This window comes from Schistocerca nitens, chromosome 4, assembly GCF_023898315.1.
Source record: "Schistocerca nitens isolate TAMUIC-IGC-003100 chromosome 4, iqSchNite1.1, whole genome shotgun sequence".
NCBI classification, from domain to species: Eukaryota; Metazoa; Arthropoda; class Insecta; order Orthoptera; family Acrididae; genus Schistocerca; species Schistocerca nitens.
The window spans coordinates 238,590,367-238,611,845 of NC_064617.1; the positions used below are offsets into that span (position 1 = coordinate 238,590,367).

Genomic DNA, 21,479 nt, shown 5'->3' on the forward strand with positions numbered 1-21,479 from the left:
TCCAGATCTGTTTCAAACCTTTTTTGAACTCTGAACTTCTGGTTCTTTTCGTATTCAATTCAGCGTCCACGACCGGTAATTAAATGTATTTTGTAATTACATAAATTACACAAAAATTACGTGGTATGTAATACATACATCTTTTCAGGTAACAAAACGGCGCATCAGCTTAATTCACTATTTCTATAAACAGCAGAACAAAGACTTGTAAAAAGGCAAGATTTTTTGTAATCACACATGCAAAGGACGTTGGCACAGCACACACGAGTGGCCATTTTCCGTCTGTTTTTTTGATCCAAGGTAAAAGAGCATGTTCATTGTTGTGGAAGACAGACAGACTTAAAACCGAATGAAGCCTGCGCTTCATAATCGAGTGTATGGCGTCACATTTTGTAAAGATAATACGATAACTCCTACATTATTATTTCAGTGGTACAGGATGGCGCACGAAACATCGGCCCGAGTACTAGACTGCTCACTGTCGCTTACCAATCGTCATCTATTGTTTCGAAGTTGTTTGCATTAGCCTATTTGTTGTTTCTTCACTGCCTAATTATTACATGTTTATTTATTCTGCGGTCAATCGTGCGTAACTGACGAGCAGTCTGTACTCGGGGCCGGTTTTTCATGCGCCACCTTATATTATTTCACTGCAATCAGCCACATAACGTTGCATTGGCTAAACGAGATGTTTTGCAGAATCACGAAAATCACAAGTGTGTGAGAATTCTGTTATGGCTCTGTACTCCAGGGGGGAGGCAAGTGCCCCCTCTTGGCGCCATCCATCCTCAGTCACCTATGCTACCAATTTTCAATTTTTCGTGAGAACCATATACCAAGCACAAGAACGGTACACGAGTAAAAATTAATGGTTCCCAAAAACGAGCGATCACCAGTGAACTCGTTCCCAAGGATGAACGACTTTGCCCATCTCTAGAATGCACGGCACAGCGTGTCTGGCTCGGAGCTGTCCAGAAGTAACAGATTTGTAACAGTACGATGTGTTATTGTGGTGCCAACGGCTGCTCAAATTGCAGGTACAGGTGCAGTGCAAAGCGACAGAGCCATACGGCGACATACGATGGTCGTCCCACGCGTTAGTGCAACGCAGCCGCCGGAGACCGGTCTTTTTGCTATCGTACATTCTTGTAACCGCCACTACTAGCAATCACGTACAGTGGCTACATTCCTACCAAGTCTTCCTGCAGTATCGCAGAAGAAACATCCAGTTCTCGTAGCCCTATTTATACGACCTTGTTCAAACTCTGTGAGGTTCGATATTGGCGTCTTTGCCGTCTTAAGGGCATTCTTGAATATCGCCAACTCACCATGTCCATCCTCAAAGGTAAATAACACTCTCGACCGTTACAGCGTGTATTTAAGGCAAACCTGATTTGCACCCTCATAGTGGCGCTACTAGCGCCATTGTTATGCGGCTGGCGCGAAATTTGAATTAACGTCGCCTTTCAGATGTAGAAACGAGTCTATCGACTTTCGATTATGTCGCATAGCTGCTTGGTGTTTGAGATTATTTCCCGTCATTGTACATTCGCTAAAAAACTATGAAGTGATGGGTAGAGAGCACTTCCTGCTGTATCATTAGTTCCATTCGCGTCAGAGGAATAGTAAAAATGATAACTTAAAGGTCTCTGTAGGTGCTGTAATTGGTCTTCGCGATCTCCAAACCCAGTTTGTGCGCCGTCCCTGATGACCGCTAATGACCTGGTCGTTGATGGGACGTTAGACCGTGTTTTCCTTTCCTTCGTTGAGCTGACGAACTGCGAACTGCTACAGTGTTACCAACCGGTACTGGTGTTTCCTAGCGAACGTAACAGAATCCAAATGTGACATTTTCAGCTGTCTAACTTTACCGTCTAAAGTCGGTTCGCTTAACGGCGAGTGTAGAAAACGTTCATGAGCTGAACTCTTCCTTCGACCTGTCCAATCGAATTTTTGCAGTGACTGAGAAATAATGAAAATTCGTTGCTTTTAGAGCAACCGTGATGCCTTTCTACGCGTGCTACACTTGTAGGTGATACTTTTTCATCCAGTTTGTAAATTAGCTCACCCTGCCACTCCAGAGGTGTATTACGTTGAACATGATACTCATTGTGATCCGCATGTTGGAAACACATGCGATAGTCTCACAACCGAATGTCGTATTGCATGCGAGAAAAAGAAAGCCCTCCGACCAACTGCAGAACAATCTCCTACCCTATAGCTTATTAACTGGCCACTAAAACATTTACACTGGACTCTCATTCGGGAGGACCACGGTTCAATTCCGCGGCCGGCCATCCTGACTTAGGTTTTCCGTGATTTCCCTAAATCGCACCAGGCAAATGCCAGGATGGTTCCTTTGAAAGGGCACGGCCGACTTCCTTCCCTAATCCGATGAGACCGACAACGTCGCAATTTGGTCTCTTCTCCCAAACAACCCAACCCCCAACTAAACCATTTAAGCTACCGAACCACGTCACACTGCTCACCTGCAGGCGACTAGGAGTGCAGTCATCACCAAGTCAATCATCTTTTGCGGTCAGTTGCTTCCTTCTTCATGTTTACTATAATTGCATCCAGTAACGTGTTGTCAAGGATATGAATCGTTTTCCACACTTCCTTTATCTTCTCCTCATACCCTTCTAAAATAGTTTTTATAATCTTTTCACGTCACGTACTGAATATAGTTCCTTTTTCTACGTCCAGTAACTGCCTCTTTGCTCCTATTCTCCTCAGCACCTCTTTGTTCGTAACTCTGCTCCTCATTTTATGTTCTTGCATTCTGCGCTAATCCTCCAGCCTTTTCACGTCTTTCCTCCTCATGGGCAAATTTTCGGTGAAGTACAGAAAGTCGCTCTAGACAAAACAATGTATTAACATTTTACATGATTCACATGCACACAGCGCTGCGAAAATAATCCTCGTCTTAGAGAACGCCGATTTTGCTACTGACATTCATGATTTAATGTCAGTACTGCACATCCAATTCCTATGTATTCTAATTCCGCACATATTACAGTTTCTCTCCATTTGGCATGATTTATACCGTTTTGCCCTCCTTAAGGGCGCCCATATCCTGAGGCAAGGAAAGGGGGAGGGGAGCGCCTCCCTCCCCCCCTCAAGCTCTCAGGGAAAGGAGAAAACGCAGTGTAGTCAGGTATTTTTCTTTCAAGAATATTACCTTGAAGTCCATAGGTTTTTAATATGGTCGCAACTGGAACTTTTTATACTATTTGCAAGTCGCCATTAGTCTTCCAAAATTTTTAAAAATAGTGTGTATCCCCAGGTCTAGCCCTACTCCCCTTCGAACTATCGTATCGACGTCCTTGGCCCTTCTCCTATTGTAATTGTATTCGTTTTCTTTGCTTTCCATGATATTTTCCAGGGCTTTCGATCTGCTCTATCATTTCTTGGAACTCTTTTCCTTTAGTATAAATTCTTAGTGATGAAGCAGTGTGAGTGTCACATGCAGCAGCAATCTCAGACGCATCAGAGGTTCTAGTTTTCGAGAGGTGTTTATCGTGTGGCAAGGAATACTTTCACATGGCGTATCTAGTGAGTAACATTGGTTATGCTTCCGATTACATTGCTAGTGATGCTCCAAGAACCATTAAAAATTGGAATTATGGTTCTATGGACCAATTCATCGAAACAAGTTCATCATAGCCAACTTTGTCGACTCTATTGAGGCCTCATCCATCATATATAACACACGTCTCTTATCTCGCAGTCGTATTCAATAGAAGGCGTCATTATAAATAGTGAACTTCAACGTAACGTAGCAAACGACGTGCGCCGTGCCTAACCCACAGGAAAAGTTCTTGTATCAGATGAGATAAAAGTTCGCCCTGCAAATATTCTCGATGTCCTTCACGGTAGCATGTCTGAAAACGAGTCTCCTTGGTTTTTAATCCGTGTCATTTCGAATGAAATGACCAGTCTTTAGACAGCCGTCTTCACCCTCGTCAATAATAGTGAAGCCACTGAGTGATGAGGCTGGCACGGCATTCCGTTATACACGTGTAGAAAGCCGTTCCAGTGCCGGTAGCCGGTAGTTTTCCTCCTGATGACGATGGTGTAGACAACGTCTGGAAAGCTTGAGGAGCTAATTCCATTTTTAATGTTAACATCGTAGGTTATGCTTGATTCTCCGTTATAAACATGAATTGAAACTAAAAGTTACTGTGAGTACCCATAATTCACTTTTATTTCCACTTCCCTTTCAGGATGATTCCACCTCCATCAGGTGGACTTACGTCATTGCAGTGGTCGCAAACTTCGTTTCCTGTCGTGTTTACATCACATATATTTTGATTCACTGAACTAAGCTATTTGTAATCTTTCTTCAGTTCCTGTACTTCGAAATAACGGTGCTTGAAACCCGAGAAGAATTTATTCATTTTCAAGTAGTCGGTCGTGATTGCACTTAATTGCAACAGAGAAATGTCAAGTTGCTTCCTTAAAGCTGGTCATATCCGTTTTCCTCTCATTACGCTTATTCAGGTGTCTTCCTGCTCCCTCTATTTATGGCCACGAAGCTATCTATTTCTTCCCTATTCCCCCCCCCCCCGCAGTGCGTGAAATTGTAATAAATAAAGTCAGTTTTGTTACAACAATGTTGTAATTGGACAAGGGTTTATGAGCATCATACTAAAGTGGGTAGAAGTCCTATGTGCCTCGTATTACTATGGTTCCACGTTGGATGAAATTTGACTCAAAGAAGCGAAAATTCATAATGAAGCAATTAAGTTGAAGTTTTCTGTTGAGTAGGTCTAAATCAAATATTGGTTAACCTTCAGTGAAACATTTATCAAACGCGTAGTGAAGAGAATGCAGCACTACACTAGCACAATTTTCATAGGCCCAACATTGGCTTCCTTCGTGTTACTTTCATTTCATTTTATGTGATGATTTCTCCATATTTGCTTGTTTAAAAGACGTAAAAATGTATTTTTAGGGTATCTTTTGTGTCTGGGAAACCCGAAATACCTTTTACCAAACAATCCAAATGCACCACCATGGTAATTAACATTCCCCTTGTAGTTTACTTGGAGTAGTCACTCTCACAGTCAACAATATAGAAAATATCAATTTTATGTAAAGATGCAATGAAAATGTAATATTACTTAGTTGCAAATAAAACACACTACTTCAAAGTTAAATTCGTCCATCCATAAAACGTAGTAGAAACACATAACTTGTTCCCACTCTGAAACGCACTGTTGTTGAGATTCAAAATCACGTTGCCGGCCGCTGTGGCCTAGTGGTTCTAGGCGCTTCAGTCCGGAACGACGCGGGTGCTACGGTCGCAGGTTCGAATCCTGCCTCGGGCATGGATGTGTGTAATGTCCTTAGGTTAGGTTTATGTAGTTGTAAGTCTAGGGGACTGATGACCTCAGATGATTAGTCCCATCAAAGGGTAGAGTTCCGGTACAGGTCCTGTCCAATATTGGCCGACCTTCCGCTGTATCCATTTAACAGCTTGTCATAGCAGTGCGGTTACGACCATTAGCGTCGGTAGTCACCAGCATTCCTGGATCTTTATCTCTCGCTCTCCCCGCAGCTTCTCCCGTCGTTCCACTCTGCTCGGTGTCATCGCTTAAACAACCGGTTTTCGATTGTATCGGCCTTTTTTTCAACGCCAGTTTAACTGGAGCGTTAAAACCGCTCAAAATAACCAGTTTCTGAAATAATCGATTTTGGTTTTCATTCTCATTATCCCTGTAATGTGCAACGGCCTTGCCGCAGTGGATATACCGGTTCCCGTCAGATCACCGAAGTTAAGCGCTGTCGGGCGTAGCCGGCACTTGGATGGGTGACCACCCAGGCCGCCACGTGCTGTTGCCATTTTTCGGGTGAACTCAGCCTTTTGATGCCAATTGAGGAGCTGCTTGACCGAATAGAATCGGCTCCGGTCAAAGAAAACCATCGTAACGACCGGGAGAGCGGTGTGCTGACCACATGCCCCTCCTATCTGCATCCTCAGCTGAGGATGACACGGCGGTCGGATGGTCCCGATGGGCCACTTGTGTCTTGAAGACGGAGCGCTTTTTTTACGCCCTGTAATAAACGTAGAAAGCGAACAAACAGTGAAAAATTTTGACCCCCAGTTACAATATACATAAACTCAAAATATTAAATTAAATAGGCAAATAAAAGAAAAATAGTTCGTCCACCGTTCACTGCTTTCTCTAAAAGTGACGAGTAGCTGAATACCACAAAAAAGTCGCCATTATTCTTCTATCGATTCTAATATTTTTGAAACTCTGCTCAAAAATCATGTTGTAATCGAGGAACATACCAGAGTTTGGGCATTACGAATAGTCAGTGTCGAAGGCTGAAAACTGAGGTTGAAGACCTATATTTTACCTGTTAATTCGTCCGTTTTCAATAGCTACAAGCAGCTAAGTGCACATGTAGACAGAGGCAACAGATCGGTTACCTTCTATTTTTATTGTAAAAGATTAATGAATTCACGAACTTCGGAATATCTGTGGGTCAGCAAATTCTGTTAATCAGTACAACGAAAAACCAATGCAAACCAGGAAATTTTATTTATTTATTTTTTCACATGATTACTAGTTTCGGGCCGAGACCCATTTTCAAATCATCGTGACATATTCAATAATGATGTATCCATAGATGAGAAAACCATGTCAAGAACGTGCAACGAACAGTTCCAGTTATCTGTATGTACTGTAACTGTTCGTTGTACATTTTTTATATGGTTTTCGCATCGTTATAGTCACAAATCATGGTAACTATTTTATTATGGAAACTAGCCATCAAGTGAATAAAAAAAACTAAAATTTGGTGTTTTCGACTAGTTTTTCGTTGTATGAATGAACTGTTAAATTTTTTCTCCTGTTGTAAGTTCGTTACGGCTTATCCCATTCTTAATATGTTAAAGCAAAAGGGGCATTGCACTTCACTGACACCGTACTTCTTAAAATACTTCCATACTAGGCATAGTGCCATTAAATACGCCACACCTCATGGTAACAGGTACTTTACCTTCTTAGCAAAGCTGTACCAGTTAATATCTCATGTATTTGTTGTTCGTTTCTGTCGGCACTATTATTAAAATATCACTTACTGCTTTTTAAAAAATGTCTCGAAGCACTAAGGGACTTAACTTCTAAGGTCATCAGTCCCCTAGAACTAAGAACTAATTAAACATAACTAGCCTAAGCACATCACACACATTCTCGCCCGAGACAGGATTCGAACCTGCGACCGTAGCGGCCGCGCGGTTCCAGACAAGCGCCTAGAACATCTTGGCCACACCGGCCGGCTACTGCTTTTCCCATTTTTCGTAATAACACAACATTTCAAAGCATTGGAAATTTTACGAATAAAAAATTACTCTTCTTTGAAAAGGGTTTATTTAAAAACCAAAAATTTTTGCACTGCTGCTTTGGCTAATTGATATTTCGGTGTCTTACCAGATTATTGGTGAAAAATAAAATACCGGTTATTCAGAACTGAAAAACCGTTATAGGTTTTAGCCGGTCGATTTTTCCCATCCTTTCTGTTCAGACGCCTGTTGGCGGTGCATTCCTGTCGGCATTTCCCAACAGCGGTATAATGACTGTTGTGCAGTCGACGCCGCCATGTGGAACAAACGAGCAGCCAGCGACCGCGCCGCGGCGGCCGCTGTCTCGTTACACTTTCTAAGCCACGCTGCAAACTGCACAGTGCTAGAGACGTGTGCAGCGTCATTATGCAGGGCAGTCCGTCAGTAGCAGCAATGTGCGCCTCGATTTCAGTACAGAGCTTGAAACGTCCCCTTAAAAATATTATAAATGACTGTGCTTAAACTGACACACAATATTTTTTTTAGCGCAACGCAGTCTGACTTTTAAAAATCCCTACAAAAGAATGGCCCTGACTGACAATAACCTATGTGTTTCACAAATCACTTACCTCACAAAAATCTTCGTTACTCGAACTACTGCAATACAGCGAGCGCCACTACTGCCAGCTAAACAAAAGATTCAAACTACTGAAGGCACTAACTACTGATAGGCATAGTTAGCAAATGAAAGATTTTGATAGAGAACAAACAATGTATTTTACCTTCAGTGTTCAAAAGTCATAATATATATAGCAGTTCTTGACATCCAGTCTCACAAATTTACTGACTCTGATGGACACACGTCCAGATCATCCGCTCTCAAAACTCCATCTCTCTTCCCACATCCACCACTTCTGGCGGCTCACCTCCAACTGCTCAACGCTACGCGCTGTTAACAGCCGACTGCCCAACACTACAATAGCAAATTCCAACAATGCCACCCAGCCACAGACTGCACACAGCACAGCCAGTGATTTTCATACAGAGCGCTACGTGTCGGTGGCGTTATCAATATAAGAACCTAAACAGCCTACTTACAAGCTGTGTTCCAGATGAGATTCTAAACGAGGCTGTAAACATTGTATCGACACGAGACTGACACAATTCTAGAATTTACATTAACATTCTGTTAATTGTTTTCGTGAGAAAAAATACAGAATCCGGCAAAAAGAATCATCCGATTAAGAAAGTCGTAACTATTATGTTATTTGAGATATGTGCATGAACAATATAGTGTCGGAAAGAGAAAACTCTCGAGTTTTACATGGTTCCCGCTAGGTAGCAGTAGTGTGCGTCCACTTCGGTTCTAGTAAAAATGGTGTCAGGACAACAGAAAAGCGTTTTGAGCAGCCCGGGTCAGTAATAATTGTCCAGCGTGACTTTCGTACTAGGTACGGTGTGGATCCTCCTACAGCACAGAACATTAGACGATGGCGCGGACAGTTCTGAAAAACAGGTTGTTTGTCTAAAGGCAAGTCTCCGGGCGTCCCCGAGTGTCTGACACAGACGTCGAACGCAACAGTCATAGTTTCATAAGGAGTCCATAGAAATCCGTTCGCCTTGTAGTTCCGACAGCTCAGCATGCCCCCGATGTCCATCTGGCGTGTGTCGTGTCGGCTTTTACATATGAAACTATTCGAAATTCAGCTACTGCAGGCTCCTCGTGAAGATGACACTAATCATCGTGTGTAGTTTTGTAATTTCGTTCTTGGCAAGATGGAGGATGACAATTTTCTTCCATGATTAGTGTTGTGTTGAGTGAACCCTCATAACGTGAGAATGTGGTGTACGGAACAACCACATAAAGTTGTACAACATGAGAGGGAATCTCCAAAAATTAATGCGTTTTGTGGAGTTTCACTGACGAAGCTGTATGGTCCATTTTTATTTTGTCGACAACATTGCTACAGGAAGCACATATCTCGATATGCTTGAACTTCCTTTTCCCACAGTTGGAGACTGATTCGAACGACTTCATTTACCAACAGGATGGGGCATCGCCACTCTGACATCTGGAAGTGCGGGAATTTTTAAATCAAAGGATTACTGCCCGATGGATTGGTCGCACTGGACCAAACGATTCAGCCTTACATTACTGGTCTCAGAGGTCACCAGACCTGACTGTATGTGAATATTTCATGTGGGGGTTTATGAAAGACTCTGTGTGTCTCCATTACCAACAACAATGAATGAACTGAGACATCGCATAACAGCAGCTGTGGAAGTCAAGACATCCTGGATGCAGTGTGGGAACAATTTGATTACCTCATTGACATATACCGTGCATCCCAAGGGGGGGGGGGGGGGGGGCATATTGAACACCTATGAAAAGGTATGAAAATAAAAACTTTTTCCGGTCATCAAAAAACAGAATTCATTGTATATGTTTATTAGTTTTAGAAATATAGACATGCCAAATCGGATGATTCTTTTTGATACACCCTGTTCTTCAGTGTCCGGTTGTTTCTTGTTCCCATCTTTCACTCAGCCGCATTTACTGTTTTCTAGTTGAAAAACTATGAATTTCGAAGCCACAACCCGCTCTCTAGAAGCACAAGGTTGCGAGAATCGATGTACGTCCTCAAGATACAGGATAGTTATAATTAAACTGACGATGCTCCGTGTGCTGCAGTGCGGACTTTATACATCGCAAAAAGCAGAACCATCGTATATATTTTCATTAATTGTTGCTCTCGCGGAGTATGCTGAAAAAATAGTAGTTGTACTCCCCGATGGCTCTAAGCATTATGGGACTTAACATGTGAGGTCATCAGTCCCCTAGATTTAGAATTACTTAAACCTAACGAATCCAGGGGCGTTACACACATCCATTCCCAAGGCAGGATTCAAACCTGCGACCGTAGCAGCATCGCGGTTCCGGACTGAAGCGCCTAGAACCGCTCGGTCACAGCGGCCGGCTTTCTACTTCCTGACTACAAGGTGAAATACGGCAGCTGTAAGCAGTCAGAATGTGATGGGTGCAGGAAAAGGGTAGTAACGATCAAACACATGACACCTGTGGTTCTGAAACGTTTATTATGTTGTGGTCACAATTTACAATATGGAACGGCTGATCCCGGCGGAGGTTCGGGGACTCCCTCGGGCATGGGTGTGTGTGTTTGTCCTTAGGATAATTTAGGTTAAGTAGTGTGTAAAGCTTAGGGACTGATGACCTTAGCAGTTGAGTCTTCCGACACAGCAACATGTTCCATCCGTAACACGGCACGGTCGACAACTGCTCGCAGACATCCAGTGCAATCAGGGTGATATGTCGTCGTATGCTATCTTTAGATCAGGAATATTCCGGGTACACCACTGATAGAAACTACCTTTCAGATATCCCCACAGCCAGAAATCACCACGATTTAGGTCGGAGGTCTCGAAGGCCACACATCTTCAAATTGCCTAGAGATAATGCGGTCGTAACCGAAGGTTTCTCGAAGGGAAACTTTCACCTGGTAAGCGATATGTGTCGCCCAGCCTTGCCTTAAAATATTAGTGTGGACACAGTTGCGTTTTTGTAAAGCTGGAACCGTTTGCTGCAAAAGTAAGTCCTCGTGACGTTCAGATGTCACTATGCACGTAACAGGACTGCGAGGTGTGGTCACTTCGAAGAAAAACGAAAATGTAGCAGCTTGTGAAGCCGCACCACATAGTAGTCACATAAGCTGAATGCTTAACTGAATCGCTCTACTGTTCCCGAACATGCTTGAAGTTTTCATCCGCCTCCGTATTACGGTTTCTACGAGTTAGTTCTATTTTATACCACTGCGTAGTGGTAACACCCAGATATTCCAACGGTGTTATATGTGCTAGTAGTTCAACATTAATGGTGTCGCCTGATGCTACTGGATTCTCTAGTTTCTGCGTCTTTCGTTCGAAATCGTCTCCAGTGCGAGCAGAAATAAAATTGTTGTCCGTCCCTTAAGATTTAAGTTTTACGCGATTCTGAACAAGACATAAGTATGTTAAAGTTTTCCCGCACATATTCACTCCCGGACAGCAGACGATGCGTTGACGGCTGCCGCGACTTGAATAAAATGCAAAACGCGCACTCTGCTTTGCCGTATAAATCGTCACGGGTGACAAGATGTCGTGTTCTATGCGTTATCAATACCTACGTACCACAAAACGACGAAATGCAGAAATTCACACGAAGGATCAACGTTTTGACGACTTAACGGACGTTCAAGCCAATGTGACGCACGCGTTGATCATCCCGAAGGAGGACTTCTCTGAATGTATTAACATTCTGTGCGTTGTACGCAAGTAGGAGGAGACTATACAGAACACCTGAAGCACTAAAACCGCCGTCTTAAACTTTTTCTAATTTTTAATAATCCAGTCTGTAAACTTTTTGGACTGAGTGAATAAGGTGATACTTGGACGATAAAATCAAACGTTTCTTCTTTTCTTTATTTTCAATGCAGTTCATATTATACGTTGTACTGTGTACTTCAGCCCGAAGACTCGTTCGATGCAATTCTACGCGGCTGTGTATCTTGTGCAAGTCTTCATACATCGGATGGTAATAAAGTGCAGCTACTCATATTGGTCCAGTGCGGGCTGTAGTTGTCGTGTAACAGTGAAAATTGGCGGACACTCTAATGCGTTAATGCGGAACAATTTACGCAGAAAAAAACAATTAGTTTCAATTTTGGCCACCAGGTGCAAATCTGGCGCTGTGAATGCAAGAGAGACATGTAGAAACGTTTCCATATGTAATGAATTAGGAACGTGACGTGGGCAGAAAAGGTCAAACACTCGAGAAAGACACAATGTTGATATTATTTACCGCCTCTTAAACAATTTGTTCGATATGAGCACTGCAGACGCCGACGAGATACTTTACAGCAGAAGATTAGCACTCGGTGACCAAAATTGAACTTTTTTTTTTCAGCTTAAATCGGTTCTCTCCTTCTAATCACCACCATTCTTCTGCAACACCACATTTCAGGAGCTTCCATTCTCTTCCTGTCTACGTTCTTTATCGCCCGCGTTTTGCCTGTAACGCCACAATCCGGACGCCTGAACACTGTAACTTTACATTAGACGTTAACAGGTTTCTCTGTTTTTCAAACTTTTCTTGTTATTGTCAGTCTAAAATTTATATCCTGTTTATTTACGCTTTTATCAGTTATTTTGCTGATAATCAGCAAAGCTCATGTGCCATTTTCTAAACAAATTCTCTTAGCGTAGCCTCATTTTATAACTGTAAAGCACAATATTGTGTACTTTATGTGTTTTTACTCTGTTTCTGTATCACTTTCCATATGTAATACCTCTGCATGTTATTCTTTAGCACCTTTTCCAATACTAGTTTTATTTTATTGAATTGTTAATTTCATTTAAATTATTATATAGGCTCTGTTTCTCGAGTTTAGTATTCACGTTTTTCCTGGTTTGATACCTTTACATTTATTTACTGCTCAACTTCTTTTTACCTTTTTCATTGCGTAGCAGTGCACTGCCAATGATGGAATTTACTGTGCGTTCTTTTCTGAGTCGAAATGAGTAACATCTTTTCCAAAGTTGTTTACACATATTGTTACTTATTTGACGACGATAGTCTGTCGCTGGTCGTGTAAGCAGAAAACCGGTTAATTAAATAAATTAATCCCATATAACATAAAAAATATTGTGCTTTTGGTTTATAATTACATTGTTCTATCAATAAGCGAAAGAAGACTCATTTAAAATCGCGTGGTTTTGGCTACATTTCATTACCCTTGTTTTACTTACGTTCGTGTTCATCTTGTAACCACGTTTCAAGCCACTCTCCTGACGATCTAAGTCCTTTGCTGGCACTGACAGAGGTAAAAGATCATTGGCCCATGTAGCATTTTTTTCTTCTACCAGAACTTTAACCCCTTTCCAATTGTCACTTTCATTTCCTTTACTATTTGCTTAATGGACAGACTGAATAAAATGGGAGATAGGCTACAAGTTTCGCTCACTTCTCAGTTCGTACTCTTCGATTCTTACAACTGTACTCTGGTTTAGGTAAATTCGTTCTTTTTCTATAGCTCTATATTTTATGCCTGATAACCTGAAAATTACAAATAACGCATTCCTTAAACCTAATCTAAATCTCTTTTTTTCTAAATTTCACGTAGTGCAACATTCTCCGTGTCAGAACACACGGCAACATCGCAGAAACGACTCTGGAAAAAGAACGCGCCACGCTAAGTCGGAGCAGCCTACGCCTCCTTGCGGTCGCAGCCCGTAGTGTTATCAGCAGACGTCTGACGCTTGTGACTGTTGCACGCTGTCTTGCAAACGGAAGCCAACACTGCCCCTTATCTCCGCTGACACAGGCATTGAAGTCCGTCCCCAGGGGTCAACGTCCGGAGGCGTATTTTGAGGTCCAAACTCTGGGACTGTTACACGCTACACAGACCTAAGCGAATTGTGCACCATCTCCATGCCGTTATCGTTGCGGGGACCTGCTATGTGTCAAACTGCGTACGTGTGCGTGTCAGAGAGGGAGGGAGGGAGAGAGAGAGAGAGAGAGAGAGAGAGAGAGAGAATGTTAGTAGTTCCGACTCGGAAACTGTAGAAATGGTAGAATTTGGTTCATTGATACAGTTTGTGCGTACATAAATCCGAAGGTGAAGAAGTGGGACTACTTTAAACTGCTCCAAGAATCGTTTGTCGTGAATTCACTGCTTACAGCCATATTAGCAACCCTGAGCTACGGATGGGCGATATACAAAATCGACTCTGGTTTAGATTCTGTTCGATCATTTGATCGGCTTGCGATTTAGTGATTTTTGTTGGTACTATATCCGCGATCTACCTTGGCACTCGCATGTCACTGTATTTTTATAACAAAAATAACTGTGAAACACGGGCTAAATTATCTTCTGGGGTATATATCATATGTAATAATGGCAACTAATCAGTAAATAAGATTCTGCAACTATGTTTCTGTCAAACTCTCGAACTTCCGCTCATCCAGCGATCTATTGACGTCTGATGGTACTGCCTCCAAGACAGGTACTGCCGCTGTAATTTATTCTCGCGATAGGAATTACAGCCAGTTTTCCACGATATATTTCGTATGTTAGGCATTTAATTATTCATTAATTTTTTCATTGTTTCATCTGAACGTAGAAATTGGAAGCAAATCGGCCAAGAACTTCTAGAGATGTTTGGTAACAACCTTTCCCTCTCCCTTTATATATTACATGTATATATATTTCAAGTCAGATTACGGAATCCTATGTAGACGGTGATCTTCCATTTGTCTTGAAGGTAAAGTGTGCAAAATTTCATCAAGATCGGAATAAAACTGTAGATTAGTATGAATTACAAACAAACAAACGGACACTCGCCTTTTTCTGTCGAACTACTTGTAGTGTTTGAACGTGTATACATGTTTTCAGTTCAAGTCTGTAAATGCACGTAAAGTACAGGAGAGAGAATTTGTATCTGCACCTTCCACAAAACACGATTTTTCCTCTCTTACGTGTCCATGTATGCGTAGAGAGCTGTGTGTCATCATCTACGGATCTTCTTTTTCCACTTAAAACTATATTCATTTAAACGTTCGATTGTACTACAGGGTGGCCTACTGTTAAGCTTGCAGCAAGTCTGATTTTTTTTTTGTTACATCGTACATATTGGTGTTTTTAGTGGGTTGTAATTTTGCACACTATTTTTACACACATTTACCTTGTGTCTCGGCTGAAACGAATTTATAAAAAACCTTAATGCGCCCACTCATCTGAAGATACAATAACGTCCCTTCAAAAACTTTCCTAAAATTCGTTTTGACCTGCAGTAGCAAGTAATAGCGAAGTGGCAAAAGGTGTGAACAGCAACAGTGTACATAACTGCAACCCACATAACAAAAAAAAAGTGGCATGGTGTCAAACCAGTGAATAATGGCAGTGTCGCCTTGTAGTCTACATATATCTTGTTGCAGCTTGTGAAATAAAATAGAGGTCCTCACAAGATGGCTGTCGTAATATATGTCGACAAAAAATACGGAAAAAGATTATTTTGCAGAAGACGAAGTGTTCATAAACTACACTATTCGCCTCCCTTCTCACTGACAATTAGCCAGCCAATGTCTACGACAGTAGTGAAATGTTGAAAATGCATCTGAGTCGCGAAATGCGGTGTTGCGGTGTACTATCTTCTCCTGTTGAGACCTTCAGCGTATGCTTGTATTCGTCAGCAGCGCAGATAACACTAGCGGGTTTGTTGTGAAACCGCAGGCAGGAAGAGTGAGTCGGTGTTTCTAGAAGAGACGTATTCACTGCTGCGGCACGGCGCCCACGCGTGTTAGCGCCACCGAGCCAGATTAACTCCTCAACGTGGTCTGTGCCGTAGCTGCTGCAAACGGCGAAGATTTTATTTTTATTTTTTGGTATTAAGAGGTGTGAACGCATGACATTCGCTTGTGCATTCAAGTAATGTCCGTGAAAATGTACTGATAACGCGGTATTTTCGGTAAGAAACACGATACGTCATATCTCTTCTGTCTAAAACCAGTACATATACACGAGTAAAAATATTGCTTCTCTCACCTACTTGGCTAGTTTCTTTCAAACTTCTGCTAAGTATTATATATTTAATCAAACATTTGCAGAAACATGTTTACATGCAATATTTCTTTGCAGAATCTGATCGTAAACTGCAACATTGTTTTGAAATGCAAGCGCATCGCAAACTATGTGGAGTTCCATTAGTTCCATAAACATCATTTTCACGCAACCCGACTTAGATATTTCCATAAGTGTGGGCGACCAGAAGAAATGTTTGGAATGAAACTTCCTGGCAGATTAAAACTGACCGAGACTCGAACTCGGAACCTTTGACTTCCGCGGGGAAGTGCTCTACCACCTGAGCTACCCAAGCACGACTCACGACCCGCCCTCACAGCTTCAATTCTGCCAGTACCTCGCCTCCTACCTTTCAAACCTCACGGAAGCTCTTCTGCGAACTTTGCAGAACTAGCACTCCCGGAAGAAAAGTTCGCAGAAGAGCTTCCGTGAGGTTCGAAAGGTAGGAGGCGAGGTACTGGCAGAATTGAATCTGTGAGGGCGGGTCGTGAGTCGTGCTTGGGTAGCTCAGGTGGTAGAGCAGTTGCCCGCGAAAGGCAAAGGTCCTGAGTTCGAGTCTTCATGCGACACACAGTTTTAATCTGCCATGAAGTTTCATATCAGCGCACACTTCGCTGCAGAGTGAAAATCTCATTCCTAAATGTTTAGAATGCTTGATACACAACGTTTAACGGTCTCACCACGTTTTAGAAGCGCAAATTTGTATCTGTTAGTCAAGCAGTGGCCAGGACTCGCTCCTAGAAGGACTTGCACATGGTTGGAAGAGATGGTAAAGGGCGGCATTAAATTGTCTGCAGATTGCCGGGCAAACGTGGGCATGCTCGTCAAAGACTGACTATCATTTTACGACAGTAGCTCCTAAAAAAGACGTAATTCTGATATATGTATTGGTACATTTTGCTCGACTGATGCTAGGCGTCCTTTACGTAATTCGCTGGCCCTGGGACGACCAAATTTCACCCAACTAGAGGGTTGTACTAACGAGGTGCGCTGCATACTACCTACCTAAGTAAACTGATACTTTCAACAAGAAACCTTAAGAGTGAGTTTCTCAATATGGAGAAAGATATTTCAGGAGCGACTCAGGAACTATAATTTTACTTAGCGTACACCCTTCATGCGGAGCAGATAACTGGATTATAGGCAACACACAAGGCACAGGCTCACTGCAAAGCCCGTATTCCTGCCGCCAGTCAGGGACATAACCAATACAGATATCCGGAAAACGACACTAGAGTGTCGCCGGAGGAATGGCCAACATGCAGGAATATAACAGGAATGATCATTTCAAGCAAAGAGCTTCATATGTATGTTCTACATATGAGACGTGGCCATTATTAATGACAGATGTGATGTTCGGCCTAAGCTATTTTAACCCTGGTCCGTGAAGATGGTCTGTGACTGAAACCGGTCGATATTTTAGTTTTAAATAAAAAAGCAGCTGATTGTCAAACATGCATTTTATTCACATTTACTTTCTGTATCATTGAGTGCATTAGAATGATTTTAAAGCTGAATTTTACTTTCCCTTTCGATACAGCGGCGCCGGCCGGAGTGGCCGTGCGGTTCTAGGCGGTACAGTCTGGAGCCGAGCGACCGCTACGGTCGCAGGTTCGAATCCTGCCTCGGGCATGGATGTGTGTGATGTCCTTAGGTTAGTTAGGTTTAAGTAGTTCTAAGTTCTAGGCGACTGATGACCTCAGAAGTTAAGTCCCATAGTGCTCAGAGCAATTTGAACCATTTTTGAACTTCAAATCAGCTGTCCACAGAGCATCTCGCATTTTCGGCATACCTCGCGCCGGCCCATTCCAACACTGTTCTGCGTTACACGTTAACAACGTTTGTGAAGTGACCCGCAGAGTGTGTCATCTATAAACGAGCGGTAGCCAGCAGACGATGTGGCAACAATGTAGCGGGAACGGACAGACTTCAACTAACAAGTAATTTTAATCGGACTGTATGTATAAAAGAAGGGTAGAAGGACGGGTCCTCAAAATTACAAACCAATATCCTTAACATCGGTTTGTTGCAGGATTCTCGAACATATTCTCTGTTCGAATATAATGAATTTCCTTGAGACAGAGAAGTTGCTGTCCAAGCATCAGCACGGCTGTCCTTGACTTCCGGAAAGCGTTTGACTCTGTGCCCCACTGCAGACTCCTAAGGTACGAGCATATGGGATTGGTTCCCACGTATGTGAGTGGCACGAAGCCTTCTTAAGTAATAGAACCCAGTACGTTGTCGTCGATGACGAGTCTTCATCGGAGGTGAGGGTATAACCTGGGGCGCCCCAGGGAAGTGTGGTAGGTCCGCTGTTGTTTTCTATCTACATAAATGATCTTTTGGATAGGGTGGATAGCAATGTGCGGCTGTTGGCTGATGATGCTGTGGTGTACGGGAAGGTGTCGTCGTTGAGTGAATGTAGGAGAATACAAGATGACTTGGACAGGATTTGTGATTGGTGTAAAGAATAGCAGCTAACTCTAAATATAGATAAATATAAATTAATGCAGATGAATAGGAAAAGAATCCTGTAATGTTTGAATACTCTATTAGTAGTGTAGCGCTTGACACAGTCACGTCGATTAAATATTTGGGCGTAACATTGCAGAGCGATATTAAGTGGGACATGCATGTAATGGCAGTTGTGGGGAAGGCGGATAGCCGTCTTCGGTTCATTGGTAGAATTTTGGGAAGATGTGGTTCATCTGTAAAGGAGACCGCTTATAAAACACTAATACGACCTATTCTTGAGTACTGCTCGAGCGTTTGGGATCCATATCAGGTCGGATTGAGGGAGGACATAGAAGCAATTCAGAGGCGGGCTGCTAGATTAGCTACTGATAGGTTTGATCATCACGCGAGTGTTACGGAAATGCTTCAGGAACTCTGGTGACAGTCTCTGGAGGAAAGGAGGCGTTCTTTTCGTGAATCGCTACTCAGGAAATTTAGAGAACCAGCATTTGAGGCTGACTGCAGTACAATTTTACTGCCGCCAACTTACATTTCGCGGAAAGACCACAAAGATAAGAGAGATTAGGCTCGTACAGAGGCATATGGGCAGTCATTTTTCCCTCGTTATGTTTGGGAGTGGAACAGGGAGAGAAGATGCTAGTTGTGGTACGAGGTACCCTCCGCCACGCACAGTATGATCGATTGCGGAGTGTGTATATGTATGTACTGGGCGGCACTGACTTCAGTACGAAATACCATAGATATTCCGCTGGCTCGTTGGATAATACGTGGAGGCCATAAAAATTTTAAAAAAAGTTTCAAACAGCTGCAGAGCGAAAGACTCGTTCCGGAACGACTGATCTAGCTAATGGACTCCCGAATGCCGGCACTTGAAGCTCCAGGAACAAAGGACAGTCTGCAGCGGGCGGAGGACAGGAAGCAATCTGCTAATCGGCCGGCCGGCGGTTTCCCTTTCGCTGCACGTGCAACGCGAGCAGCGGAGAAAGCCGCTGTGCGGCTGCACGCGGCGACCCGAGCAGCCCGGCCGACCGGTCTGGTGCGGGGGCGGCCGCCGGCCGCCGGCTCCCCCTTCCTCACACGACAATTGGCGGCGGCGCTGCTGAGGTCATTGCGTCAATTTGCGCCTTCCTCGGCCGCGCCGAGACGAGTGGACACGGCCGCGCGACAGTCGCTGGTGCGTGCGTTGCGGCAGCAGAAGCCCCGGCGTCTTCAGGAGCGCGTAGCGTGCGGCAAGCTGGAGCAGGGCGCCGGCAGCAGGGCTGCCACCATGGTGGTGGGAAGCGTGGAGCGCGCGCACGGACACGGACACGGCAGGGGCCCGCGCGCACAGCACGTGCGCCACCAGGCCAGGTGCGTACCCGAGGTGCACGTCCCACGTGACAACCTCGCGTTTTTACTCGGCCTGCTTAAGACCGCTATCCCACCCGCGCCGAAAACTTTTTCTCAAAGTCAACAAAAGAAGTAAATTCCTTAGATGGGCCTGCCAACGTTGTGGACTTCTTTGCCAATAACGCGGTCTGGGTTGCAATTACTACAACGTTTCTGCTGTCAACAAATCTGTAATTAACATTCAACTAACGTCAGAAGTAGTGTCGTGTATACTGAGAGCTTGAATTAATTCTCGCTGTGTGTGTGGCTTTCGAGTGGAGTGAAAAGAATAATACATTTGCGGCAAGTGTTACTCTTCTGCTCTCATCGCAAGGAATCAGCTGCGGATAGTCATCGTTTGATAGTGGACGTGTATGGAAAACGTGCTCTGTTGGAAACTCGTGCTGACGATTTGATTCGGCCGGCCGTAGTGGCCGAGCGGTTCTAGGCGCTACAGTCTGGAACCGCGCGACCGCTACGGTCGCAGGTTCGCATCCTCCCTCGGGCATGGATGTGTGTGATGTCCTTAGGTTAGTTAGGTTTAATTAGTTCTAGGTTCTAGGGGACTGATGACCTCAGAAATTAAGCCCCATAGTGGTCAGAGCCATTTGATTTGATTCGACGATTCACAAACAAAGATTCTGAGGTGACTGAACGCTACTGAGCACAGATACTGGATCCGAATCGCGCACTTAGGACAAACGCCGGCAATTTGCTCAGCTTGTTTGCTGTCATTCTGAGTCATGACTGTGCCAAACCACACGTTGCAGAGTTAAAGAAACCCTGAAGGGACGTAGATGGGATGTATACCCTTCCTGACATATTCAACAGACATTGGCCCTTCCGATTTCAATTTCTTTCGGTTCACGCAGCGTGGCCTTTCTGGACGACACTTCACATCTTGGAAAGATCTCGAAAAATATCTCCATGTGTGGATCACCTCAAAAGAATTTTAATTTTTTGTCTTGGAAACCATTTTACCCGAAGAGTGGAGAAATGGTTATTGCTACCTAAGAACCCTATGTTCAGTAAATTATCATTTACTATTCTATTAAAATAAACATATGTTTTTTGTCCAACAAACAGCGTGAATGAATCCAAGTACCCAATACATTACCAGTTGCAAAGTAAAATAGTTGATTGTCGCGGATGCAATATGTGTATGTACGCAACGAAACACTTCTAAACTTTGAATACTCTAACGACTAGATGTCGTAGGTGCTGGTAGATCTTCCGGGTTTTATATCTGTGGTCAATGAAACGTCTTCCGGCTGCAAGATAATAGCTGAAGCAGGAGCACCTCTGACGATGTCAAGCGCAGCCTTGGACGAAACGTTAGGAAGGGAAAAGTTACACGGACCTCGGCCATACAAACTGCAAGACCCAGTAGTAGCTAAATCTAAACTTTTATTTTTACTCTGCATTTTATTTAGCTGGCCACAACACGTTTGAAAATACCACAGACTGTCAGCTGAAAGTGTTAAACCTATTTAATTTGTTGTTAGTCTATTGCTATTTTCATAGCACCTGATCAAAAGGAAAAAAGATTAGGGCGAACTTCCTGTCCGTGACGGGTGGAGCTGCGCCTGTCGTTTCCAGAGACTTTCTCTGTGAAACCTGTCGAACTTAGTACAGTATTAGTTATGCCTATATGCCAGTTTTAAAATCACGTGTTATTGACTGCCAAAGGAAACGGAATGCACTAG

General features: G+C 43.4%; 1 protein-coding gene and 1 pseudogene across 3 annotated transcripts in view; both read left to right on the forward strand.

Moving 5' to 3' along the window:
• The window catches only part of LOC126251329 (transmembrane ascorbate-dependent reductase CYB561), a 306,700-nt gene that overhangs the window by 19,905 nt on the left and 265,316 nt on the right, over positions 1 to 21,479 (forward strand). For 2 of the 3 annotated variants that reach the window (XM_049951671.1, XM_049951669.1), the window contains exon 1: positions 19,498 to 19,755. The exons of the other annotated variant lie outside the window; for it this stretch is intronic. In XM_049951671.1, coding sequence (XP_049807628.1) covers positions 19,673 to 19,755 — 83 coding nt within the window. In that variant the 5' untranslated portion in view covers positions 19,498 to 19,672. Of the gene's footprint in view, positions 1 to 19,497; positions 19,756 to 21,479 lie in introns of those variants that run through there. 3 annotated transcript variants of the gene reach the window in all.
• Positions 5,730 to 5,847, forward strand: LOC126254086 (5S ribosomal RNA; annotated as a pseudogene).